This window comes from Pseudopodoces humilis, chromosome 24 (genome assembly GCF_049639895.1).
Source record: "Pseudopodoces humilis isolate 2021_Gansu_Grassland_sample_001 chromosome 24, ASM4963989v1, whole genome shotgun sequence".
In the NCBI taxonomy this organism is placed as follows: domain Eukaryota; kingdom Metazoa; phylum Chordata; class Aves; order Passeriformes; family Paridae; genus Pseudopodoces; species Pseudopodoces humilis.
In genome coordinates this window covers 306,689-333,791 of record NC_142223.1, presented here as the reverse complement: position 1 = coordinate 333,791, position 27,103 = coordinate 306,689, and the positions used below count along the sequence as shown (strand labels likewise).

General features: G+C 46.4%; 1 protein-coding gene across 14 annotated transcripts in view; it reads right to left on the bottom strand.

Moving 5' to 3' along the window:
• EIF4G3 (eukaryotic translation initiation factor 4 gamma 3) overlaps positions 1–27,103 on the bottom strand; it is a 113,850-nt gene that overhangs the window by 59,951 nt on the left and 26,796 nt on the right. For 9 of the 14 annotated variants that reach the window (XR_015774500.1, XR_015774499.1, XM_088066650.1 and 6 more), the window contains exons 1-2: positions 14,774–14,902; positions 3,731–3,826 (exon numbers count right to left, since the gene is read on the bottom strand). Coding sequence is in view for 12 of the 14 variants with exons in the window: in XM_088066650.1 (XP_087922776.1) it covers positions 3,731–3,760 (30 nt within the window). In the remaining 2 variants the exon portion in view is untranslated. Of the gene's footprint in view, positions 1–2,306; positions 2,421–3,730; positions 3,827–14,773; positions 14,918–19,152; positions 19,229–27,103 lie in introns of those variants that run through there. The other 5 variants (XM_088066653.1, XM_088066652.1, XM_088066654.1 and 2 more) reach the window with 3 other exon arrangements.

Below are 27,103 nucleotides of genomic sequence, written 5' to 3'. Positions count from 1 at the left end.
TCTGCCTCAGAACAGGATCAAAACTGGCTACTAATTAGTGACTTAATAAGTTTTTTTTCTATAAGGAAAAGTGGGCCTGGGTTCACTTGCAGCCCTGCCAACTCCTCTAATGCCATCAAACATGAAGCAAAGCATAAATATTCACTGGTCCATTTGATCTTTTCCTTTATAAAAATTTAAACTGCCTAGATTTGAAGATTTCCAAGAGCTACTTTGCTAATCCTGGTGTTTATAAATTCCTTCAACTTTCACCTCATGGTGGCACTTAGTGACACTTGGATGAAAGTCATAAAAACCTGCAGAAATGAGTAAATATGGACACAGACTGTTCCTGGGACAAGAGTTTCTAAAGAATGACCTACACTGGTTCACCAGATCGTTTTCTCACCCAGGAAAATTTTCCCTAAGCCTTACACTGAAAAATAAAAAAGCAAAACATGGTCACCCTGTGAAACTAAAAAGCTGTAATTTCTATTTTAATAAAACAGAAGGACTCTCAACATCCTCCTGGGGGGGAGGAGGGCAGTGGCTCTGTGGATGAGGAGAAACCTGGATGAGACTCCAGAGATAAAAGCATTTCAAGTCCTTGCTTTCCCAAAGAACTTTCCCTAAATCAGCTCAAATATCTCATGTTTGGGGAAAGGGACTAAAGGTACCCTGGAAGGGCAGAGCCTTTCCGTGGGGCTGCACATTCTGTGTTAGACACCAGTGAAAGAAAGCAGCCAAAAAGAGAATGTTGGGATGCAGAAACCTTGCACTGCTTCACTCCAGGGCCAAGGCAACTCTCTCATCCCTGTTGCACGGAAAAGATTTGTTCTCACTGCATCTAAAACAAGAGATGGAAGTTTATACCTGAAGAAGCCAAAGTGGGAAGTAATGTGTGTTACAAGAAATAAAATAAAAGCTCCAAGTTAGTGAAAAAATGCCCTCATCTATTTTGCACTGGTCAGCACTGGCTCTTGGTTTTTAATTTTTTTAAAAATAATTCTGTTTGATAGGAATTATTCCTGTTAATAGCTGTAAGCAACAGAACAAACTGTAGTCACTGCTGGCTTAAAATAGACACTTTGGGTTGTTTTTTTCTCTGTTTGATGAAGACAGTAGTCAGGAAAACCTTCTAAATCCTGGGTCCAACCTTCCTGCCCCATCCCCTCCTACTCCCTACAGTCCTGCCCATTGCTCCATGGACACAGGGAATGTTCTCTCCCTGCAGATGTTGGGCTGGCACACCTCACCCCTCCTGGACTGCTCCAGCATCCTCTCCAGCACATCTTTTTTTTGGCAGAAATCCTAAAATTGGACAGTTTGTCTTGAGATCACCTGGTGCTTGGGGCTGGCACGGCCAAGAGCTAAGGGGAATTTTCAGCAGTGCTGAAGGACCCGGATTTTGTTTTCCTTCCCCAGCTTTGCAATTCCCACTGTGGGAGTGACACTAAAGGGGAGCAAACAGGAACCCAACTGGATTGCAAAGGCAGCTGTCCAGGGAGGAACAGAAAAGCCTGAGCTCTGCAGTTCCAGTGGCTCTTGGATGCAGAACAGGATGGAGGGAAGCTCTGGCTCGAGGGAGGGGTTGGATCAGTCCTGCCTGCCCATGGCAGCCGTGCCAGAGCACGACAGAAACCCAGGGATGGCAGAGCCACCCCAGCCCCCTCCTCGTCCCCTCCTCGCCCTCCCCTCACCACCAAATGGGACGGTTAAAAAAGAAACTAGAAAAAAAATTTAATTAAAAGAAATAAATCAAGCGAAGAACCAAATGCAGGAGTAGCTCAGGCCTGGGCTAGTCTTGCATTTGCTTTGGGGTGGGAGGTGGAATGAGATGTGATGGGAGCAACTTTTAGTCATGGGGTGAGATGGGCACTAGCAGAGCACATGGCAAAACCTGCACACAGGGAAACTCAGAACAATACAAACAAGGCTGACAGGTGCAGATAAATTCTTCCTCGGGATCTCCTCGGTTACAGGGCCAAAACCTTACAAAATTTGACATTTACTGGCCAAATTTCCTGCAGATTCTCTCTCTCTCTGTCGAGGGACAAAGCCCAAGGGGTCCTGGTCTCTGTCCTACCCCAGGTCACACCCCCCAGCTGTAATTCAGCTTTGGGCCCTTGTGGCACCACCTCACCTGGCAGAGGCTGCCACGGCAGCTCGTGCTTTCAGCAAAGAAGCAAAATCAGTGCATGTCTGTAGCCAACAAAAAAGGATGTGGTAAAAAAAATTATATATAATAAAGAAAGGAAGAAGAAATTAAAACAGTGCCATGGGCACAATTGCCTGCAAGAAGGAGTACAGTTTGTTATATTGCTTACAATGCAGTATTTTATCCAGCCTCTTCCAGCCAGGGACCTGTAAACCGGACTCTGTTCCAAAACCTTCCTCCTCTTCCAGTTTTCTGTGCAATGTACTGGCACTGTTCTGCTGGGCTGTCAAAAAAACTGGTTTAGAGATGCAGCTCTTCAGTCAAGTTTTTGCTCCAGTTCTAACCATACCAAGTTAGTTGTACTTTGGAACAATTAAAGAGAAAGATGATTATACTTACTGAGGAAAGAGTTTTAGCAGCAGTGTCCTGCATTACTGATCAGAACAGGGCACTAAGGACAAACCCCCAGCTGTCCACATCAAAGAACTTCAAAGTCAGCATTACCTGGCTTGTTCATCAGCAGAGGTTAAGGGACCTCAGAACAAACCCTGGCATGTCCTGGAGGGGAAACCTCCAGAGCTGGGCAAGTGATCCAGTGATGTTGCAGGTTTGGGGATTCTTGCCCTGGGTATAACTGCATTTAGACCTGTTTTGTGGACAAACTCCTCTGTCTCAGAGGCTTTCAGTTTGCTCCAGGAGTATTCACCTTACTCTAAAAAGAGAAGAGTGCTGGGAAGGCACCAGGGGGTTACAGGTAACCCAAAGGTGTCCTGACACAGAGGGGCAGGATTGCTGCTCCCTCGGCTGACGGAGCCTTGAGATGTGGTGATGGGAAGCCACCCTACCTCCAGAAGCTGGGCAAAGCCTCTCATGCCCTAGGAGGGTCTCCTAACATCATGTGGAGCTGTGCTACAAGCAGAGAATCCCCAGCAAGTACCTGGTTTGGGGAACTGAAGGTCTACAATAGCAGAGTATTATCACAATAAACACCCACCCCCAAAAAACAGACTGAAGGATGATCAAACCTGAAGCTGGATGTAAAAGGGGCTTAGCACAAAAAGATCTGAGCACACAGAAACTCTAGGTTACATGTGAGCACCTCAGGGTTAGAACTATTGGTGTCACTGATTTGGGAGCAAAGCCCAGAGGCCACTGGAGAGCAAGTACTGCTGCAGAGAACTGCTTGTGTTTGATCTTTGGTCTATCCCTGCATAAAACACAGCCTTAAAGAAAAAAGAAAAATAAAAATAAAAAAAGAAGAAAAGAGGAAGATTCTGGCAGTGAACCAGAACTCTATAATGAAGTGAACCTGAAAGCAACTAGGCTAAAAATAATAATAATAAATGGTGTTATTTGAAGGTAGATGAGAATCCCTTCATCACTTCTTTAGTTCTTTAGGAACTTTAGAAGGAAAATTATCCTACCAGAATAGTGTCTGAAAAACTCAGTCAAGGTTTGCCATTTGGGATGTGCTTCCAGGTCAGTAAAATGGGCTTTGCAGAGAACCAGCCATGTGCTGTAGACACACACAGACAGAGAAACACACGAACAAGGAGGAAGGAACAGGAGACGAGGCCAGCGTGGGCTCCTTACCGGCGAGCGGGTCTGAGGCTGTGTGTTCATTGTTTGAGGGGCTTGAGGGTACACCAACGTGGTGGGAGCTGCATTCTGCCCTGAGGGATAGGGAGCCTGCCAGGGAAAGAAAAGCAAAGTGAGTGGATCCAGTGATTCACCCCAAAAACCAGGAACAGAACACATTATCAACTTGAGTGATTGACTTGGAGATAAAGATGAAAAGATTACAATGGAAAAGCCATTTCTGTGGAGGACCAGTTCATCAGCACTGCCTCACATGGCAGCAGCTTGTAGCTCCTCTGGTAGCTCCACTAGCAATTAACAGCTGCATTACTCATTATTAGTCAGAGTTCACCACTATTTTGTAAGTCAGAGTTTGCTACCGTTTATCACCGGAGCTCCCCAGTTCCATGACCCCAACACTGTGTGTCCAAAGGCCACCTCTTTCCAAAGCCTCCTCTGAACCAGCTTCCAAGGAAAGCCAGAACTGCAGATGATACCAATAAATCCTCCAAAATCAGACAAACAGCAGGAAACAACCTTGAGTGTGTTTAACAGAAGCTGCTGCTGCATTAAAGCATTTCCAAAGCAATGGAACAGCCCAAAACCATCCCAGATGGAAGGCAGGCCACGGCTACAGGCTCTGCACAATTTTCCACCCATTTCCATGGACTATAACAATTTATCCACCAGATGCTCTCCCAAGTGTTATTTGCCCAAAGTAACAATAAACTGGAGCTCTGGAGCTCTGCTGATGACGCATTTTAATGAGACATTAAGAAATAACTTTTCAGAGTGCCTTTTTCCTTATTCTTTTCGAACAAAACCATTATCATTTACATTATTATTTTTTGAAATAGTTTATTACTGTAATGGCCCAAAAACCAGCCACCAGCCTGCAACAGCCTTTGCTCTCAAGAAACATTGAATCATGGATTTAGTAATGCTGGAAAAGGATTTCCTCCTAATATCCAACCTAGACATATTCTCTTTTAGTTTAAAGCCATTCTTCCTTGTATCTCTCCCACCAGCCAGCAGTGAGCACACAGGACAGGAGACTGTTGGGAGATATTATAAATAAGTAATACCAATAAATGCTCCTTGTGGCTCCAGCTCCATATCTCAGGAGATGAGACCTCATCTCAAACTGCTGCTCCCACAGCACCTCAGCAGCAAGAGAACAAAATATCTACTATTCCTCCCCATCTTCAGGCTCATGAACACATTTTCTTCAGGCTTAAACTGCATGTGACAGAGCAGAGCTCTGATATGACTCCCACAGGGTAAGTCAGATATCTGATGCTACCCCAAAGTCTGTCCCCATCTCCAAAACTGCCCCATTTTCTTTTAATCACCCAAGCCAAAGGAAAAGTGAGAGCAAGGGAGCACAGCTATCACTAAGCCTAAAAATCCTCAGAGTTCTAGCAGCAAAGCTGTAAAAGAGGTGTTTGGAAACACAGTGCCAAAGGCACTTCACCGGTGACACGTCACTTGTGATGCTGTGACACAGGGCTAAACTTGCTTTAGCATTTAAACCCCACCAGAATGAGCACCACATTCAGTTATAAATAAAGAAAAAAGCATAAAAAGGCTTAACTAGAGGCCACAGAAGGGTTTCTACTATGAAGGTGTCATCAAGGCAGTTTTGGACAGATGACCCCCATGGGTGTGAGGTCACAAGTAAAGAACAAGTGCAATACAAATCCCACTGAAGACCACAAACATCAGCTAAATAAACATGTTTTACAGCTATTGCACAACAACAAATGCTTCTGCTCCACATGTTTCCAACCAGAGGGATGCTGCCTTAACCGGTATTTGTGTTAAATACCACAACAGGGAGAAGAAAAAGAAGGGAAAAGTGGTTTACAAAATTCTGCAGGTATTAACTTTACATCAGCTGTGGAAGCCTAAATAAACTATCAAAGATCCAACAGAATAAATCCCAGCACTCTGCTGCTTTTCTACACGTCAGCTGATTAAAGCATTGCATCTATTCATGTGTCAAAGGACTTTTTTCTGTGCCAAGCAGCTAAATGGGTACAGAAAGAGATGTGGTCATGTGCAGCCACACAGGGCTCCATGCACCGGGGCTGGAATGCAGGAGTGAGGGAATGAAGAGATCAAGATCAGAGAGGAAATGCTCTAAAAATCCCCTAAATAAACCCCCATGGAGGGCAAGGCAGGGAAGCAAGTACTGCTCTGCAGACAAATGTTGGTTCTGAAGCATCTAAAGGCTGGATTGAATCCCTGAAGTTCAAGTAACTGCTGGACGAGGACAGAGCGCTGCTGAGCTGCTCCACTTTGAGACAGAGCAATTTGCTTCCCTTAAAGCTCTCACCTTCCTGATTTTATATTTCAGCTGTGACTGTCCAGGGGAGGAAGGTGATAATAGCTGAGTGTTTATGTATTCCCACAACTTGCTGGGAAAACCCTTTCCCTGGGCTGTTTCCACCTTGAGCTGCTGCCTGTGCTAAGCAAGGAAAAATAATCACTATCAACAAAACAACTGAAAAAAGTTATTCTTAGCTCAGGCCCTGAGATGGTTAATAAACACTGAGCCTGCAGCGTAACATGACTCCCTTGGGACTGCCTGTCCTGGGAATAAACAGGCAAAGTACACACATCAGGCTCAAAAGAGCTGAGTCACACAGCTCTGGAAAAATCTTTTGGGAACAAACCCTTCCAGCCCCAGGCAGAAAGGTGAAGTCTGTGGCTGGGTTGGCTGGGAAGGGGTTAATTCCTGTGGCTGATTCCCGAATCCCCTCAGGACTCAGGGAAGATGTTGCTGGGTCTATATTTACTGAAGTTACACAGGAGAAGGAGAACTGGACTTGCAGCTCCAGCACATGACCGTGACTCAGGAGCTCCACTGCCGCTCCCAGTCCTCGCCGTGACCTTGGGGAGGAAACCTTTGTGTTCCCAGTCACTTCCCAGTTCCAAACCTTTGTGTTCCCAGTCACTTCCCAGTTCCAAACCTTTGTGTTCCCAGTCACTTCCCAGTTCCAAACCTTTGTGTTCCCAGCAAGAATTCATTCACTTCACTTTCAAGAGAAGAAATTCATTCTTTGTTTTTCCAAGAGAAGAATTCATTCATTCACTTTCCCAGCCCCAGTGGCACAGCCACAGCTCTGGCTCCCCCTGGACACCAGCACAGCGTTTAAATCTCTTGGGAGGAACGTGACAGAGTAAGCAAAACACTTGACAACAACACAAGGTTTGCTGGGGCCATGGGCAGCTGCTGGCTGCCCCACAGCAGCCCCAAAGGGCTTTTTTTGCGTGGCCACAGGCCAGTGTGGTGCTGCAGGGGAATAAAAACGATGGTCCCTTGCCCAGGTGGTTTCACATCTCGTTATATCTCACTTATCACTGATGGAGAGCACCCAGCTCAAAACTCACCCAAGTGCCACCACACACATTTTCAAATGTATCTTGGTATTATTTAATGTCAAGACATAAAATATTGAAAACATGCACTGGCTGGAAACAGGATAAAACTGTTACGAAATCCATCTCTTTCCCCAAACAACACAACACCCCCAGCCCACACCCATTTCTCCTGCAGGACGGGGATTTCTGCAGAAAACCTGCACTGCTCTGTTCCCAAAGGAACAGCTCCTGGTTAAATGCTAAATATTGATTCAAACCCCCCAGCTGGGCACTCAGAGGCACAGTCAGTGTTCTTTATACTCTACATTATCAGGGCCCTATCCCTAGGTTTATAAATTCTGCCTCACACAAGCCCCTAAGCCCAAAGGCAGCTGCCCCTAGAGCAAGGTACAGGAGACGGAGGTGACTGCACCAAAGTCTCCTCTTTATCCCTGTTTTTAACAACCAGACTTGGTTTTCCTTCCAGCTGCTGAACAATTTTCTTTAAGGAAAACCACAAAGGGAGCGTGGCACAGGCTGTGTTGATGCACCAGCCCTTGAGGCTGCTTTTGCAGAGTTTTCCCCTGGGTCACTGGCCTGGACAGCAGGAATTTCACCTCGGACACAGGTGAAGAAATCCCCCACAGCAGCAGAACCCATTACTTTGCTGACGAGTGTGGAGTGATGGTGACAGCAAGGATGTGGCTTTTAATTGTGAATCATCATTTCTTTGTGGAGCTGGGCAGGCTCTGCCCTCCCATAGCCCCAAATCCAATCACTGTGACAACTCAATCATTGCAACCCAAACAACTGCAACCCTCCAATGAGGGAAATCTCAGAGCATTCAGCTCTGGGAAAGTAAGAGGATTATAATTTAAACCCTGTATCTTCATTTCTCCCTAATGAACTCCCTGCAGGCAGTGCAGGCCAGAACAGCAGCTCCTCAGGCTGCCCCTCCTCACTCACACCCAGCACCTTCATCTCCTCCAGGCTTTGCTTTCTGCATGCCCTGGATTTGAGAAAGTGGGATTTGGAGCCAGGGGGCTGGACAGGCGTCCTGCTGTCCCCCAAAGCCATTTTTAAATCCATCAGCACGGAATCTGCTCCTAAGGAAGGTGTGAGGCCACAGATAATGTCACAGGAAATGATCCTGTAACATCTGGAAACACTGCTATGGCTTCACCTGGCTCCCAGCTGAGGCTCTGCCCTGGCTGCAGCACCTGGCTCGCAGCCTGGGCTGCTCTGCTAATGACCATTATGTAATTAAGTAAATTGGCATTTTCTGTGATAAAGCTACTCAAAAATATGAAGTGTATGTGTGTGCTGGGGGCAGAAATTCCAACATCTCCACTGCTGAAAGCAGAGCTAGGACTGTCTGCAGAAACACCCTTGAGCTCACAGAGTGCCTTTCATTTCTTCTATTCCCAGGAACAAAACTCCAACCAGACAAAGCCCTATTCCACATCAAAACAGCATCAGCAGCTTTGCAGTTTACCTCCTATTTTCTTCCAAAAGCCTCCAAGAAGCTCCAAAAATTTGTCATCTGACATCTCTAGGATGCTGCCATGCTTGGAGATACCCAAGGGGAGGTAACCCAAAGGTATCTGCTCCAGCTGATGCAGCTTAGAGCAGCCACCTGGACCTGATGATCCCAGGTATCTTCTTGTGTGAGGATACCAATCAGATAAAATATCCAAATTTTACTGAATTACCTTCACCTGTGTGAGGACACCAATAAGATAAAATACTCAAGTTTTACTGGATTACACTGAAGCCCAGAAATACCTTACATATAAAGTGTCTGAATTTGCACAAAGCTAAAACAAATAACAAAATTATGGGTTTTTAATGGCACCATGAGGAGGGATGTGTGGAGAACACAGGCACAGCCCTGCAAGGCTGCAGGGAGTGGAATCTCCATCACCTTTGCTGGAAAGCAGCACAGAGAGAGTTCAGCTGGCAGGAGAAGCAGGCTGCTTATGGACTCTGGAGTGTGACTGTCCCTGCTCAGCTTGAACGGCTCCAGAGGTGATTCCCGTGTTTCCCAGTCTGACACAACAGCTAACACTGGACTCCAGGAGCTCCAGGGCTCCATCTCCCTGGTTTCTCTGGCTGCAGGGATATTTTATGCCCTCTGTGCTTACAAAACGCTGTGTAAAGCCCTGACTTTTGTGCTGACTCTGGTGGTGCCTTATGGAACACATGGTGTTTGTTTAAAAACTGCCTGTTTTCTGGAGCATGCAAGAAAACATCCATTAAATTCAATGGAACAGAAGGTACTATTACAGAAGGAATTTCAGAATTGAAATTATTAAATGTAAGAAAATGGCAAATTGCCTTGTATTGTTTTGCCTTGTTATATTATGAATAAAAATGTAGTTCAACAAGTGGCAAAGTCTGAAAAGCACCAAAATAAAGCCCAGGGCACATGAGAGTGAGAACAGAAAACACACATGGAAGAGTCCTGAAGAAAGGGATCTGGAGAATGTTTAAACAGCTACAGAAAAGTTTGATTTTCTGTTAAAAATGCTGTTTTATTTCACCCCAAACCAAGTCACCAAGTTTAAAAGTGCTTCTGGTTCCAAATAATCTCACATGCAAACAAAGCTGCTTCTGCTCACAGCAGCCAGGATGTGCCATGTGGCCAAGACACCCACTGAGAGATTTCCCATTCCCAATCCCTGTGTCTGCACAGGGTGGGAGGGCCAGGGAACACTCTGAGCCAGGTCACAGCTACTCCAGACAGGAAAAGCTCAAGCAGCAGCAGAAAAACACTTCTCTCCCTACTGGGCAAATCAGACCCCTTGGAGAAAGATTAAACACAGAGCAGGAATTTTTACAAGGGCCTGAAGTGCCAGGACAAGGGAATGGCTCCCACTGCCAGGGGCAGGGAGAGATGGGATATTGGAATGAAATCCTTCCCTGGCAGGGTGGGCAGGCCCTGGCACAGGGTGCCCAGAGCAGCTGGGGCTGCCCCTGGATCCCTGGCAGTGCCCAAGGCCAGGCTGGATGGGGTTTGGAAAAGCCTGGGATAGGGGAAGGTGTCCCTGCCCCTGGAATGGGATGAGATTAAAATCCTTTTTAACTCAAACCATCCTGGGATTCTGTGAGGCACATGAGGGGTGGGTCTAAAGGCAGACCTAGTCCCAGCTAGACTCAGTATTTGTGCTCTAATCATTTCTTTGCACAGGTACATGATAAAATTGTAATGGGTCTTCCTTTCTTTCCTCTCCTTGCTAGAAAAAAAAAAAAAAAAAAAAGAATTAAAGGCTCTTTCTGTCCTTCTTGAGTGCACAAATACTAAAACTAATTCATACACCCCTCCTACACTGTGCCCTATGAAAGCAAACTGCTTCCAAGGTTAAATAATTAAAATAAATAGTGTTAATCAGCATTTGTAGCTGCATTATGCCTTCCCAACTCTCCCTTCCTGCAGTTCTTACACCCAGATTCTCTCCCAAATTAGAAGACACCCATGAAGCCAAGCATCCCCACACAAAAGCCCCCTGAAGCCCAAAAGCACTGAGACACAAGACATATTTGATAATTCCAGCCAGATTTGCCTGGATTTAACTTAATGAGGTAAAAAGCACAGTAATGAACCAAAAATAATGAAATACATTCTAGGAGGAAATATTCCCAGCATTATTAACCCAATCAAAAACCTCCTAATCCTATTACGAACCAGAGGGTTCAGCTGCACTTCCAGCAGATCTTGAACACAAAGACCAAAAGAAGATTACAATTCTGGATTTATCAGCTATTAAATAACTCACAGTTTCAAATCTCCACCTGCACTCACATATTCCTGCAAGCCTGAAATCAGCAGAATACATTGGAAACGTGCTGGATGAAGCCTGACCCGGATGTACAGAAGGAAAGAAGTGAGAAGAGGCTAAACTCTTGACTGGTCAGAAAAAAATGCATTACTGTATATAAATCTGGTTATTTAGGTAGGTTTATTGTTCACAAAACACTATCAGGAGTTAAGTTGTTTCAATTTGCTTTACTCTCATTATCTGGAATGGACAGAAGATCCAAGAAACTGGAATCTGCTGCTTGGAGGAACAGCACAAACAGACAACATTGGTCCAGCACCAACTTCTTCATTTATTTTACTGAGAGTTTAATCTCTCAGTGTGTGTCTGCATTATGAATAAATGCCCTGACTGACAAGCATACGAGGTACAGGATGCTGGGTGGTTCTAACCAGCAGGCTGTAGTGACACCTTACACAAAACAAGGAGGCTCCTACACAGGGAAGTTCCCTTGGGGAACAGCTCCCTGCAGAGCTTAAGAGATCAACTCAGACCAAGGGACCCACAACAACTCCTGAACATAGAAAATGAGGGATGGGGGTTTATCTGAGTGAGACAATGAAATTGGGAGCCCTTTGTGCCCCGGGGGCAGTGGAAGCTTATTACCTGATTTTCTGCTGACTATTTCCTTTTAGCAAAGCACATGTGCACCTAATGAGGAATCATGGAGCTGGAAGGGACCCCCAGGGATCAGAGTCCAGCCCCTGGCCCTGCACAGACACCCCAGCAACGCCACCCTGTCCAAACCCTGCTGCAGCTCTGGCAGCCTCGGGGCCGTGCCCATTCCCTGGGGAGCCTGGGCAGTGCCAGCACCTCTGGGGGAAGAGACTTTCCTGATCTCCAACCTAAACCCCCCTGGCACAGCTCCAGCCCTTCCCTCAGTCCTGTCCCTGCTCACCAGAATCTAGGGAAAGATGAGTTTAATATGGAGCAACCAGACTCCAAAGGCAGCTGCCTCAAGGAGTAATACCCCCCATGTCCCAGGGTACCTGACTGACCCCAGGGTACCAATGGGTGAGGTCACAATTAAATTACAGCCCTCCTTCTGTTCCAATCCCTTAATAAACATCCCTTTATTAAAAGCATCTCAAATTGGGCTGCAGAAGATGGAAGCATTGAATAAACATCATGGTTCTAACAGGATTATTCCAGCTCCTGTAGAAAGGATCCAAGATCATAAAAGAGGGGCTTGGGAATTGCCTAATAAACATGCCACAGATGGCAAGCAGACTTGCTTCCTGGCACACATTCCCAGACCTGAAGGTACTAAGGAATGTCTCCCTGCTATTACAAACGCTAATTTAATGATGGTGACATTTTTGAGGACCAGAATGAGACCACAAAACTCTCTTCACTTCAGGCACAGAACCAGATGGTAACAAGTTTCAGCTGGTACAATCTGTTCTGGATTTAAATCAACCACCTAAAAGCCAAGGTCTCTGCACCAAGATCCACAGAATTCAGCCCTCTTGCACTTTTGTTTTCTCAGGTGTATCTTGACCTTTTTAGGAGCAGGTGAGGGATGTTCACAACTCCAACATCTCCAGAGGAGGGACCCCATCAATGCTCTGGGATCCTCTGCTCCCCAGCACTCCAACCCATTCAATGGGCAGGCAGCAGCAATCTGCTAAGTGCCCAGCAGTGCACAGCGTTCGTCATGAGAACTGAACAACCCCGATTACAGAGGAAATTCCTGGCAATTTGCTCCAAGCACAGTCGCTTGATGCTTCCAAACTGTGGCCCTGGACTCAGAGAATCCCTCAGCATCCCATTGGAGCCTGCAGTTCTAAAGCTGAGGCAGAGAAAGCCAAGAGTCTTTTCCAAACCATTCACCCTCACGTGCCAGAACCCACTGCACTTGTTCCTTGGGACCCTCCAAAACACTCCCAGGTCATGAGGGGAATGAAAGAGTTTTCTCCTGGTGCCCTAAGCTCTGCACACTGTCCCTGGAGGAGCCCTCTCCTCCTCTCCTCACTCCATGGACAGAGGGAAGCTCTTTCCTGCTGCTCCCAGCCCAGTTGCTCTGGAAGTGCTCTGCTTTCCAATTATCCCATCCCACCATGGCTGCCCCATTCATCAGTGTAAAGCACAGCTGGAATGGGGCAGATTCACAGAATTTCTCTGCTAAGGGCTCTGGGAATGCTCTCAGCCTGCTTTGGATTCTCCCATCCATCATGGGATGGTGCCTGACCTGAGCTCTGCATAACCTGCTCCGAGAGCCATATCCAGGGAGGAACTGCTCTGCTCCCTTCCAATGGCTTCTCCTTCCCTCCACACACTGGGAAAGGCAATTGTGCCAAATCAGCCCCTTCTGCAGCCTCAAGCCAGGAGAGGAGGCAGAGGAGCTGTGCCCCTCCTCTCCCAGTCAGAATGAGGGAAAAACATGCAAAACCCAACAGGAATATGAAATTTTATGTACTTGGGGCCACATCTGGCCACAACATCACTGCAGCAGCATGTGCTGTGCATTCCCCTGCGCCAGAGCTCAGCACATTCCTGGGAGCAGCATGATGATTTCAAGGCCCTGGAATTTGGGAAGCAGAGACACTGCAAAGACGTGGGTGTGGGACTGTTCCACATCACTGCCACGGTCTCCTCATTGTGCTGCACAAACTGATCCTGAAGGGCAGCAAAGTGCCAGAGGGTGTCCGTCAGGAGAACCCTCAGAGGAGGCGGAACAGGGAGCAGTGTTCTTGTTTTAGCTACACCAGATGGAAACCGTGGGGGAATAAGAGAAAGGGTCACCCAAACACAGCAGCACAGAACCAGCTGTTTCTGTTTAGATAAAGCTAAAGGAAACCAAACAAAGGTACAACATTCTGTACCTCACTGCACCTGACTTCAGGTTAAATATCTCATACATTCCCTGATCCCCAAACTCTCCCTTTCAGACCACTTGGCACAAGGACATCTCATCACTGGCAGGGGAGCTTGGATCCACTTGAGGCTCTCCCCATCACCTCCCCATCCCAACCCACACTTGGCCTCTCATCCTGCTCCCCTTCTCAGAACAAACCCACTCTCCTTAACAGCTGACCTGCTCAGGCCTTCCTGCTTGATCCACCTAAGTATAAATTAATCAAGAGCAAAGGGAACATCAGGCTTTCCTCTATCTCACACCTCATTCCTTACATATCCCACTTTCCCCATCCCACCATCTCTTATCTCCCTTTTTTTTCTCACCCCATTACCTGCCTCTTTTGCCCCCTCCATTTTCAGATAAGCTTCTCCACTCTCAAGTCAGCCCTGCAGAATATTTATCTAATAGAGGCTACAAAGAGATCAATTCATTCTACATATCTCACTAAATTCTATTTCTCCACTCTTATTACAACTCCCATTTATCTCCTGTTCTAGACTTTTCTGTAACCAGCCCTTTGCCTCATCTCTTTTATGAGAAATAATTTGTGCAACTCATTTTCCTGACACATTTCTTAGAATTACAGAACGGCAGCATCTTGTACAAAACTCCCCTTGGAAAATCCCTGAGAGAGGACACAGGGCACTTTTAGGGTATTTAACCTGGAAGCCAGGCTATGCCCCAAACTGCCTGATCCAACAGCAAAACACATTCTTCTTCATCCATTATTATTTTCTCTAATTTTTCAAGTGGCTTTTAGTTTCTGTTACGGACTGCATGAGGAACTAATGTCTAATAAACTTGCACTTAATTTATAAATACCAATTTATGCTATTGGTGTGCTAATCTAAGTGCTGCCGATAGAACCCTTCAAGGTTCAAGCTACCCCCTTTATTGACATTATTTCTAGACTGGTTACAGCTAACTCAGTTAATTGTTGAGCAGAGAAGTTGAGAATGGGACAGGAGGAAAAGGGGGAGGCTGGAAATGCTCTGCTCCAACGCCAGGTCTTACCTGTGAGAGCCCAGGGGATGATGCATGTCCTGGTGGTGTTGCAGCAAGATTTGGGTGTCCCTTATTTATTTCATGTGCAGTGTAAGGGGATGGGGCAGGAGGACCCGGTTGTCTTGCTACTTGTGTTACCTGTGTGGAGATAAACTGTTAGTAAAACATTACATTAGTAATCAGTCTGCAGAGACTCCATTGTACATACCTAGACAGGTAAAATAATGCATATTTATCTAAGTGAAACACTGCACAAGTTATTTAACTATTTATGTGATTCAGGAAAATGTGGAAGGATCAAAAAATCAGAGCACCAGCTGGAATCACAGGTGGAAATGTGTGGAATCCCTTAACCTTCAGGCCTGGGACCTTCTGATCCCTCCAGGAGAAGCCATATCAAAAAATATTGGGATTTTGCAAGGGGATACACATTACCAGCAACAAAGTCAGGGGAAAATCTGCATATTCCCTTCCAAGAAGGAAAAATAAAGGACTACAGGGAAGCCATGGTATCTGCACAACTTGCCACAAGCAAAGCATGAAATAGTAAAGCAATTCTTGCCTATGTTTATCTCCTTTCTCAACTTCCATTAAAAATAGTCAATAAAATACATTAGGCAAAATATTAGAAAAATGTTTTCATGGCACACAAATATTTGCTCCACTTTACTATCTCCATGATGGAACTGTTTTAAATATATAAGTGAGAGTGGCTATAGTAAAAAAGAGTCACACAATTAGTGACACCTCCAGCTGTCCAACACAGTTAAATTTTGGCAGATTGGATTGAAACTCACACTACTGAAATCCAGCATTTGCTTCTCACTGACCTTTTCTCATTTATTTGTTTGCTGAAAAGCACCACTTAATCATGGAATGGTTTGGGTTGGAAGGGTCCTTGAAGCCCATCCAGTCCCACACCTGCCATGGGCAAGGACACCTTCCACTATACCCCAGGTTGCTCTCCCAGCCTCAAAGGGAAGGATTTCTTCCCAAAATCCCATCTAACATTCCTTAGTCTGAGCTAAAGGCACACGGAGCCCACACAGGTCACTGCACAGGCCAATGTGTGCATAAATGTCCTTAGCAGGGTAAAGAAGGCAGAAGGAAATTCCTGACTCTTTTAATGGAGTGTGAGGTCCAAGCTCCAAGAGAGCAGAAGGCACAGAATTCACCACTTCAAAGCTTTTTCCAAGTCACTTTGTTGCACCCAGAGTGTCCCAGGCCTATCACTACAGCTCCTAAAGCACCACAGCAGCTGTGCCAGCACCGAAATCCCAAGAAATCCCAACGTGCAACAGCTCCAGCCTTGGGAATGGGCCAGGAGCCTTCACTGTGGGAAGATTTACAGCCCCCAAGAGCTCATCAGAGGAAAGGGTGGGTCAGTCACAGAAACTCACCCTCTGTCCCCAACTGGATCCTTCCCTCTGCCAGGGATGAATCATCTCTTTTTCGGGCTGATAGCTCTTGGCAGGTGTGCGCACGCAGCCTCCACTGAATCACAGCCAGCCTTACAAGAGAACTCCATAAAACTTTCCACAGCCCATCCCCAAGAAAATGAAAGTCTCTCCCATGACTCCTGTGTCAACCCTGAGAGAGCTGTCACGTCAGTCGTGCAGCACTCGGTGTTTAGAAGTGACTATGGATTGTGATGGATATCAAATAATGCAGTCAGGGAGGGCAAACCAAGGCAACCCAAAATACAAGGAAATAATTTCTATCAACAGCCCCAGTGTCAGGTTGTGCCCGTGCTCCTCACCAGGATTCTCCCTGAATGGCACTTCTTGGGGGAAAATAGAGGTTATTTTGTGACAGCTGTGGGACTTCAAGCACTGCCAGTGCCAGCTAAGAATGGCCTTTAAGGACCCTTCCAACCCAAACCATTCCATGATTCTAGGCTGGAACAGGATGAGGAGCAGAGCTTCCCTCCTGCACACGGCATGGCAGCCAGGCAGGGACCACATTGGCCTCCTGACCCAGATCCTTCCTCTAAGCACAAGGTGGCTGGAGCAGCTAATCCTCCCTAATCCCTTTTCTACAGGATTCTCTTCACTGCAGGAGGATCTCTTCAAAGGACAAAAAGGCAAATCACAGAACCTCTGCTGGGTGTGAAACCAGTGTAAGATGTCACAATAAATAAATAAAGATGACTTATGATGAATTTAGGTGGGCTTGGTTTTAATAGCAAGTATGATTTCCTTGATAAAGAGTTCTACCAAAGCCTTGTTGTGAATTTTGAGCAACTCCAAGTTCTCAGACAAACTTCATCCTACTTGGTCTCTTGGGAACTGAGGATGCACTCAAAGGTTGGACTTGAGGATCTCGGAGGCCCTTTCTAACCTTCACGATTCTGTCATCTCATAGTGCTCTTCAAAATGACTGTAATGCAAACCCAGGCCTTAACCACAGGGTGCTGTGTAACAAACCTTGTGTAACAAACCAGCCAGACCTCTCATGAATGAATTTGTTAAGGCCCTCCCTTCACGTGCTTTTTCCATCCCAATTCATTTTTCCCTGGACTCCGAATCTGAAAACTGCCTGGGGCTTCAAATGGAAGCCTGAAAGGAACCCAGCTGAGAAATTTCTCTCCTTTCCCCAAAACATGAAATTTTCTCTAAAACTTGTGCATTCTCAAATCCTGGGACTGAGATATTCCCAGCCCTGTTGCCTATTCCTGTAACATAGCAAGGAGTGATATTTTTCCACACTGAAAAGCTATTTTAGGTCATTCTTCACAGTTACTTTTCTATTTTACATTAATTTAAATTTTTACAGTCATATTTTCCCCACAGGCATCTGCATTATATCTTGGGAGGAAAGAATTGAAAAAAATAACCTTCTTTAAAGGGCTTCAGATATTTTTTAAGTGTTTTTTAAGTGTTGTATGGGGTACATAAAAGGTAATATAAACCGAATTATTTATTATAACTGTTTGTACATTTATGTTCACAGAATAGTTTGGCCTGGAAAGGACCTTAAAAACTCATCTTGTGCCATAGGCAGGGACACCTTCCACTATCCCAGGCTGCTCCAAGCCCTGTCCAAGCTGGCCCTGGACACTGCCAGGGATGGGGCAGGCACAGCTGCTGTGGGTAAGGGACGCTCCAGCCCCAGGTGTCCCTGGGGAGCCAGAGCCAAGAGCCCCATCCCCAGCCACTCCTGCAAACAGAGAAGGACAGAACCTTGCACAGCAGCTTATGTTTTTCTATAAGCAGCTTATGTTCCAAAATGTAGCGAATTTATCCCATCTACAGCTTTTCTTCCTGTTTTCCAAATAATTAAAAGAGCAGTTTAAAAGGGTTTTTTGGCATTAAAAATATTTGCACTATCCCAACCAGAAAAGCAAAATATGACTTTCCCAGGGCTGTGCTGATTTAGCAAAGCTTATAAATAACCCTAGGCTTCCAGCTACTGCCATTGGAAAAAAAGGAAATTAATAAAAGGAAAAGACTACGATGCTCACAAATAAACATCACTGGTTTTAAGCTAAATTTCTACAGTAATCAGTATTATACATTAGCAGTCATCTAGGACAGCGAGCCAAAGGCACCTATCCCAAATATTCTATTTACTATCAAAATATTTCTTCCTCTGTGAAATGGAATGTTTCATGTGAAAACAAATCTTTCTTGATTATTTTTCTCATAAGAAGGTATTAGAAATGTGAAGCCACTAGTACACAAAAGAATCAGCCTGTGAGATGCAAGGTAAAGGAAAGAGATGGAGCCACACAAGTGAAAATACGGGCAAAACACTGTGATTCCAGTGACACTGGTGGGAAAACCCACTCTCCAATATGCTAAATAAAACTAGAGACACTTAAAAATAGCAATGGACTCACAAATCCTCCAAAGATTTCTCCCTTTCCTGCTCCCATGCAACAAAAAAAGGTTCTTCATAAAATCATAGAATTATTAAGGTTGGAAAAGACCTCAAAATCAAGCCCAATGTCCCAGCAATATCCCAATGCCCACGCAACCCTGTCCCCAGGTGCCATATCCACACATCTTTTGAACACTTCCAGGGATGTGACCCCACCACTGCCCTGGGCAGCCTGTGCCAGTGTCTGACCACGCTTTCAGTGAGGAGATTTTCCCAATATCCCACGCGAACCTCCCTTGGCACAACTTGTCCCACTGTCCTGCCCTCATTTCCTGGGAGCAGAGCCCGACTTCCCCCTGGCTGCCCTCTCCTGTCAAGGGAATTGTGGAGAGCCAGAAGGCCCCCGCTTCTTTTCCTATTCACATGCAACCAAAAGAATCTTTTTGGGCACCTTTTATTTCAGGGGGCAGAAAGAATTTGTACTTTTCCCCACATATCCTTTGTAAGTGCAGTCTGTGAGCGCAGAGGGGCTCTGCACAGCCCTGGGATCCCTGGCGGATACTCACGGTGCTGTACACAGCCGAGACGGTCGGAGTGAAGATCCGATCCTCCAGGGGCTGCTGGACAGGACCTCGGGGGATTCTGCAACACAGCAAGTCAAGGAAAGCAGTGGAAGGCAGGGCTGTGCTGGGGGACACCCCCAGGGTCACCCCAGCCCGGGACCCCTGGCGTGGCAGCTCGGACCCCTCGGGATGTGCCGCGGCTCCAGAGGCGGCTGATCGCACACCAGGAACGAGGGAACCAACGCAAATTCATCCCCAAATAATCCACAAAACCTTGGGGCTGTCGAGAGCATCCCCCACCTCTGCTTTTATTTGAAGAGGAAAAAAACCCTGAAGCCCTCGGCATTGAACAGACAAACCCTGCGGATCAGCAGGGCACTGCAGGACAATGGCAGCTCCTGTTCTGCCAACCACGCAGGAATCCTGCTGGAATTGTTCCCTTGTTTGCCTCTCTTCACCCAGTCACTCCTTTCCCCATCCGCCCACCAACAGCAAGGGCTGGCAGAGGGATGGCAGGTTTGGAGGAGCTGCTGTAGGCTGACTTAAAGGCAAATTGCGAGAGTTTTCTTAATTGTAAAGGCATTGTGGAAATCTAAGGGGGAAAAAGAGAAAAAAAACTACGCACAATAAACCCCCACAAAAGAATCTGGTTTATTTGTGGAGTAAAACAGAGGGATGCAGGGATCCTAAAGAGTAAAAAAGCCTGACTTGGGTAACACCTTGTGGCCTCACACAGATCTACACAATACCCAATGTCCATTGTCATGGAAAAGGCACTTGCTGAAAAACTTTCCTAAATGCCATAATCAGATTTCACCTTTTTGCTGTTTATATTTTACACACCAAAATTTCATGGGAAATGAGAACAGCCAGATTGACTGAGGTTCTTGCATACAGGGGAGGACAAAGACCTCACATGTTAACAGGGTGGGATACTTAAAAAGAAAATAAAGTCATTAAAACACTTTGTTTTATTCTAACAAGGAAAAACACATTGCTAAGTTAAATTCTGAGCCCAGATTAGTTTGAGTCAAAATTTCAAGGGACTCTTGCACCCCAAGTCTGATCCCCAGATAAATACATTGCTGCCCAAAGCTTTGCAGGGACTGACACCACAGTGACAAGACTGACACAACTCAAGCAACCCAAGCTTCACCATCCCAAGCATTTCCCCTTAAAATGGACCAAATGTTAAGGCTGAAGTAAGGACTGTTCAGACACAACCTGTTCAGCACATCCCAGCTGGATCAGCTCCTCCTCCAGCAGTGCTCAGGCAAATTTACAGCATCAGAAACACACGGTTAAATTTACAATCTGCTCTGCTCTGAACTCTGGCACTGAAAAGCTCCTCCTCACCAAACAGGCTCAGAAATTGCTCTCAAACTTCTCAGTTTTGTTATCTACTCAGTGTTAGAGCAGCAGACACAATAAAAAGCTGCTTGATGGGATTATGCCGGGAAGAGCCCAGCCCTGACCTTTGCCACACCTTGACCTGGCCAGACACCCCTGCAGGTGCCAGGGGACAGCCCAGGGCCACCTCCAGGGCAGGAGCACCAGGAACAGGATCCACAGCCACCGTTTCCCAGGCTGCTGCTCATTCACCCTCCATCTCTTTTTGCCTCTTTTTAATGACGGCAAGAATTTGTTTGCAGGGTCTAAGGCTCATCTGCACTCTGCTCATCTGCCAGCTCAGGCCCAAGTGGTGTCATTTGACAAACAGAGTTTTTTAACAACCAAATGGGATTTAAAACCCTGACTCAGCCAAACAAAAGTAAGATTTATCAGCAGCTTCAACAGAGTCACTCCCAGACTTCATCCCAAGGATCTTGCATTCACCCCCAAATTTTGGAAAACAACAACAAAAAAAGCCAAAATCTGGGAGAGAAGGATTAAAAACACACTGGAAAATGGGATGAAAACTCAAATTTCCTGTTGTAGCACCATTCCCTCTCCCCAAGAACAAGCCTGTGACAGGGATGGAGCTGTCCCCCTTGTGTCACAGCTGAGATTTCCCTTCTCCAGGCACTCCTGACAATTCACTGAAGCAACTGCTGCTTCAAAAGGGATCATTCCTGAATTTGGAAAAACGGTTTCATCCTTGACAAGGTTGGGATTTATTTTCTTATTTTAGAACTTATATAAGTCAGGAGGAAATAATCTCCTTTGAGCAGAGCAACCACTCTTTTTGTGCCCAGGAAGAGCTGCCTGAAAGAAGGAGTAGTTTAGATGGATTTGCAGAGTTTGGAGTCACTGTTTAAGATCTCTCCTAGGAAGGGATAATTCTCATTCCATCCAGAAGAAACCTTTTAAGTGCTTTTTGCAAAAGGATTTGACCTGGACACAAGACTGATAGGAACAAAATACCTTAAATTTCAGTAAGCCTTAATGAAACAATGGGTGGTGAAAGTGATTTCCAGCATCTAACTTGTGGCATCAGACTGACTCTGCAAGAAGTTGGGCAAGTGGAAAGGTTCTTGCTTCCCTGACAGGAGCTGCACTAAGGGAGAGATTCCAGCTTTCCTGAGAAGAGCTGGGCAAGTGGAAATGCTCCTGGTTCCCACCAAGCCTCCTGGAGCTTGTTCCTGCTCCCCAGTGGAAATCACCACCTTCCCTCTCCCTCCACCTCCCAAAGGAGCCTGTCCTGGGGTAACAGCTGCTGTTACTGTGGGAAAAGTGAGCCAGGGTGACAGCAAAGCTCATCCTGACTTGTGCTGCTGAGGCTCTTCTCCTAGGAATGGGTTAAGTGACAGCAAGAATGCTCCACCAAGGGAGGTGAGCGGGTCAGGGCAGGCAGGTGGGAAGCAGAACCTCATCCAGCAGCACCATCTTATCCACATGCACACCCATACCACCCCCAGGGCACCCACTCATCTGCTCTCACACACAGATTTTGGTGCCACTGGGGCTGCACAGCCCAAAATGCAGCACAAGCCTTGGGACTGCTGCCCTGGGGCTGCCCTGGCACACCCAGGCAAGTGCAGGAGTTAAAGTGCAGCCAGCTCAGCCTTGCTGCAGTGCTGGGTTCACCACAGCCAGGAGCACCAGGATACCCTGAGTAATTCAGGCAGCTCTTTCCTGTTACTCCCCTGCCATGCTGAGATCCAATTCTGAAGCATCCTGTGCCCCCTCTCTTCCTCCCCGTCCTCCTCCCCAATATCCACAATATCCACCCACATCACTCATTTGTGCAACTGTGCTCTGAAACCGTCCAGGAGTGTGGGAAGGGAGAGGGAGGGGAGGAAAAGCAAAGATAATCCAAACCTCACACAGTTTTCAGAGCTCCTTCCACAGGGAGAAAAGATGAGGAGAGCAATGAAGCAGAAGACAGGAGCAAGGAGACCCTGTTAAATCCAAGAAGAACCTCTTAAAGCACTATCAGTCGGTAAAGTGGAACTGCAGCCTCTGCTTTGCTCATATCAGGCTGAATGATTCCTTAGAGCTCTTCCTGCTCCATCAGCCCCACACCAGGATCCTGGAGAAGGATGGCAACCCTGGCAGTACCAGTGCTGGATTCTCCTCGTCGCTGTTCAGGGCTCATTAACTAATGAAATATATATTTCAAATCTCACCTGAGTGAGATACTTCTGGCAGACTCATAAATGCAGGCACAGATGCAGTGGGAGTTCCACCTAGTCCCCATCTGGCTGCAGCAGTGATTACAAGCTGGGGAATTTCGGCAGCTATTATAGACCCAGTGGGAGAAGGAACGCCAGCTGGAAACCTAACAGAATTTTTCTGGAAACCAAAAATCTCCCTAAAAAGAGGAATATCTCTGTTAATTAGACAGCAACGGCCACACTCTGAGGAGAGGGGAATATGTGACTGCTCTGTAAAGCGATTAAGGAAAAAAAATCCAGCCTGGAGCTGCTGGACCAATCAGTGACACTGCCAAACGCTGAGTGAAATGACAGCAGGAATTCCTTGCAGAAACCTCCTCCTTGTATCACGTTTCTCTGCTTGTTCCAATCACCCTACAGAACTGCAATTCTGCGAGATTTCTGTGTGTTGTTACAGACCTGGAAACACACACCAGAATCAGCCCTTCCAGCAGGAATTTCTACAGGTTTCTCTGCTCCACCAAGGTTGCACGAAGACAGAAAGAACATTATTCCACTTTCTCCCAAAATGGATTCATTTTTCCTCAAATGGTGCTTCTCACCTAAGCTCATTTCAGCAACTAGCAACCATTTTACCCCAGGCACCCCTGGCCTCTCCTCCCCTTCTAGCTCACAGCTCTGAGGAAACACCTTTTCCCAGGAATAACTCCCACAGTACCCACAGGCACCTATGCAAACACCTTACACAAAACCATTCCTGAACTCCTGATTTTCATCCCTGCCAGAAACGGAGCCAGTCTCCCACTGACTTCCCCAGGGTTATGTAATCTCCACACGGGTCCCTGGTTGTACTGAAACCGTGCATTAAAAATTCCAAGGAAAAACCATCAAGCAAGATTACAGAAGGGCGAGGAACCACATCAAATTTGATCACTTCTTTCAGCTTTTTGGAGCAAGGAATCTATCAAACCCCTCCAAGCACGCAGGGATGTGATGGCAGGGAGCTTTCCAGGAACGTGCCTCTCCTCTGCAGCCTCTTCTCTATTCACCATGCAATTAAAATGCAGGAGGTGAACATCCCAACAGCAGCAACACTTCATTGAGCCTGCTGGGAAACCACACGGCTCTGAAAAGGTTCAAAGAGAAAAGCTCTGCCAGGCACAGCAGCTGGAACTTCCCTGGTGTCACCCCATCCTTCCCAGCTCCACGATCCTCCACTCACGGGGCCAAGCTCTTTGTTCAGCGTGCTCAGTCCTACCTGACAGAGAGCTCCAGCAGCAAAATCCAGAGAGCTGTGTCAGTGAGATCCCAGAGAGCTGTGTCAGTGAGATCCCTCAGAGCTGTGTCAGTGAGATCCCAGAGAGCTGTGCCAGTGAGATCCCTCAGAGCTGTGGCAGTGAGATCCCAGAGAGCTGTGGCAGTGAGATCCCAGAGAGCTGTGCCAGTGAGATCCCAGAGAGCTGTGCCAGTGAGATCCCTCAGAGCTCCAGCAGTGAGATCCTTCAGAGCTGTGTCAGTGAGATCCCTCAGAGCTCCAGCAGTGAGATCCCAGAGAGCTGTGCCAGTGAGATCCCAGAGAGCTCCAGCAGTGAGATCCTTCAGAGCTGTGTCAGTGAGATCCCTCAGAGCTCCAGCAGTGAGATCCCTCAGAGCTCCAGCAGTGAGATCCCTCAGAGCTCCAGCAGTGAGATCCCTCAGAGCTCCAGCAGTGAGATCCCTCAGAGCTCCAGCAGTGAGATCCCTCAGAGCTCCAGCAGTGAGATCCCTCAGAGCTCCAGCAGTGAGATCCCTCAGAGCTCCAGCAGTGAGATCCCTCAGAGCTCCAGCAGTGAGATCCCTCAGAGCTCCAGCAGTGAGATCCCTCAGAGCTCCAGCAGTGAGATCCCTCAGAGCTCTGGCCAGGAGCTGGCTCAGCGCTGCGTCCTCTCCCCGCATCCATCAGCAAAGCCCACAGCTCCATCCCATCACGGCCACATCCCATCCATGCCACGCCAGGCTGGCTCCATCCCCGCACAGGCACAGCTCGAGCTCTTAAAGAGGCAGCACAAGGGGGACCTCTGTGGGATTTGGTACCACTTCAGTGCCACTGCAATCCTGCTGCTTCCCGATTTTCCTGCTGTGCACGCAGCAGAAAAGGGATGGGAGGCAGCATCATGCTCCCCTTAGCAAGCTGGTATGGGATAATAATCAAGCCAAGCCTATAAAGGACAGGATAAAGGGAAAAGATGAACTCCCCCACAGCACAGAGTGTTTGGGAAGCTGCGCAGCAATGAATCAGGAGCTCAGAAAGCATCAGTGCTCCCTGTCAGAAGAATTAGATCGCAGAACAAGCTCCACAGCAGGAAATTTTGCAGCTTGTTTCTCCTCAGCCTTCATCCTGCTACTCCCAAATGCAGCACCACAAATGCCCCTTTACTTAGCAACTACTTCAGCAATCAATTTTCCCTTCAAAATCAATCCCTCTTTTGACAGATCACGTTTCAGAAGCACGAGGAAGGAATGCTGGCAAAGCAAACTACAGCCTTTAGAAGACAAAACAACAAAGTCCCAAAGCAAACTCCACCAAGTGATACATTACCTGGGAAAAATTAAAATATATAAGATCAAAACAGTGTCATCATCTCTCCATGCTGAAATATGACAACCAAACTGACTTCTTCCATGGAAAAATAAAATTCAAGTTACAAAGCAAGTAACTCCAAACTTAGGGAAAGGCAGGACTGACACTGTGTGGGTGATCATAATCCAATCCTCCTGTGTACCTGCAGAATCCAGCCCCTAATTACAGAGGCCCACGCTGATTTCCCCCAATCCTTGTCACCTGCACATTTTCAGCTGAGCACCCTGACCCTTCACAGCTGAGCTGCTCTTGCTCATAACAGATGAGAGATAATTAATATTACAAAAATCAAGACCCAACATAATTCAAGGACTTTAGAAAACATTAAAGACCCCACCTAATAAAATGCTGACCCTCCTTAACCATTCCCCTGCCTCCATCCAATGACGTATCCCATCTCCCATCCTTACACAGATTGTATTTTATTTAGGGTGTGTTTGAGTGGGGTTTTTTGTCTGTTCAGGGTTTTTTTGCTAGTGGATTCCCAACAAAGGGATCAGGACTTTTGGCTGAGTCTCAAAGGAATGAGGTGGCCTCTGTATGAAAAGAGTGCTTTTATTTCTGTTTTCCCAGCTGGATGCAACTGCTCTTGCACAACGTGATGGGATGTCAAAACAAAGCACAATTCTGAGCCCTGACTATACCACAGGTCAAGCTCCAATAGGGGACTGGCATTTCAGTGTTTGGTGTTGCTGTTTATTGTTGTTATACCCAGGAAAAACAAGTACAACTTTTTGCCAGCATGAGCACTCCAGAATACGGTCACAGTTAAGAGCTGCAGGTGAGGACTTCCTTAGAAACCCATGGCAGCTTTACACCAATACTTAATTCTGATCTAAGGACTATTTCTGGCAATTCAAATGTTTTAAAAACAAAGGAACACAATAAAAAAGTGTTTGCAAAGTGGCAAAAATAGGGTTCACGTTTAAAAATACCAAGATTTTTAGTAGAGCAGTGCATCATCCCCGTCAAGAGATGCAAACCTCCAGGGTCTGCCACTTTCCAGAACAACTTATCCCCAGAAGGCTCCCATGGCAAAAGCCATTATTAAGCTTGTTTCAACATTTTATGGCCTAGTATAAAGCTCCTTAGTGCCACATGTGTAGTCAATGTTCATAGCCCAAGTGCCATTTATCAGACATATAAATTTTAAGTGGATCAATGAAGTGTTTGTACAAACATCCTCTTTAATCCTTCATGCATTTTGTGTATTAAACTGCATCGCTGAATTCTCTTCAAATTCTTGTTTATGGGCTATTTTATACTTGGAACAAAACCTTAAATAAGGTATTTATCTTCTCCTTTTGTACCACAAATGCACCTACATAAATATTGTTGATGTTTCACCACTCCTTTATTGCCTCGTTCAAAATCCCTGACTGCAGGACTCATTCCTTGCTCCCCAACTGAACTCTGATAAGTGGAAGTTATCATCCTGTCCATCTCTCTGCATTAAGTGCTCCTCATTAAATAATCCTCCCCAAGCTCTGTCTGGATCCAAATGTTACAGTGAGGCTTTCCCTGCTTATCCCAGCTTATGCCATGCTCTTAATGAACACTCTCCTCATAACAAAACTTGCCTCGAAATACATCTTGAGCTTTTTACCTAATTATGGATCATTAATCTCAGCATCGGCTTCCAAATGATCCTAAACACTGCCTTTCCCTGCTGTCTGCCACACAATGTCCCCGGAGCTGCGCTTGCACAGAGCTGAATGGGAACAGGGAGAGCTTCCCAAAGAGAAGGGGCGCACAAATCCTCCTGAACATCAATGCC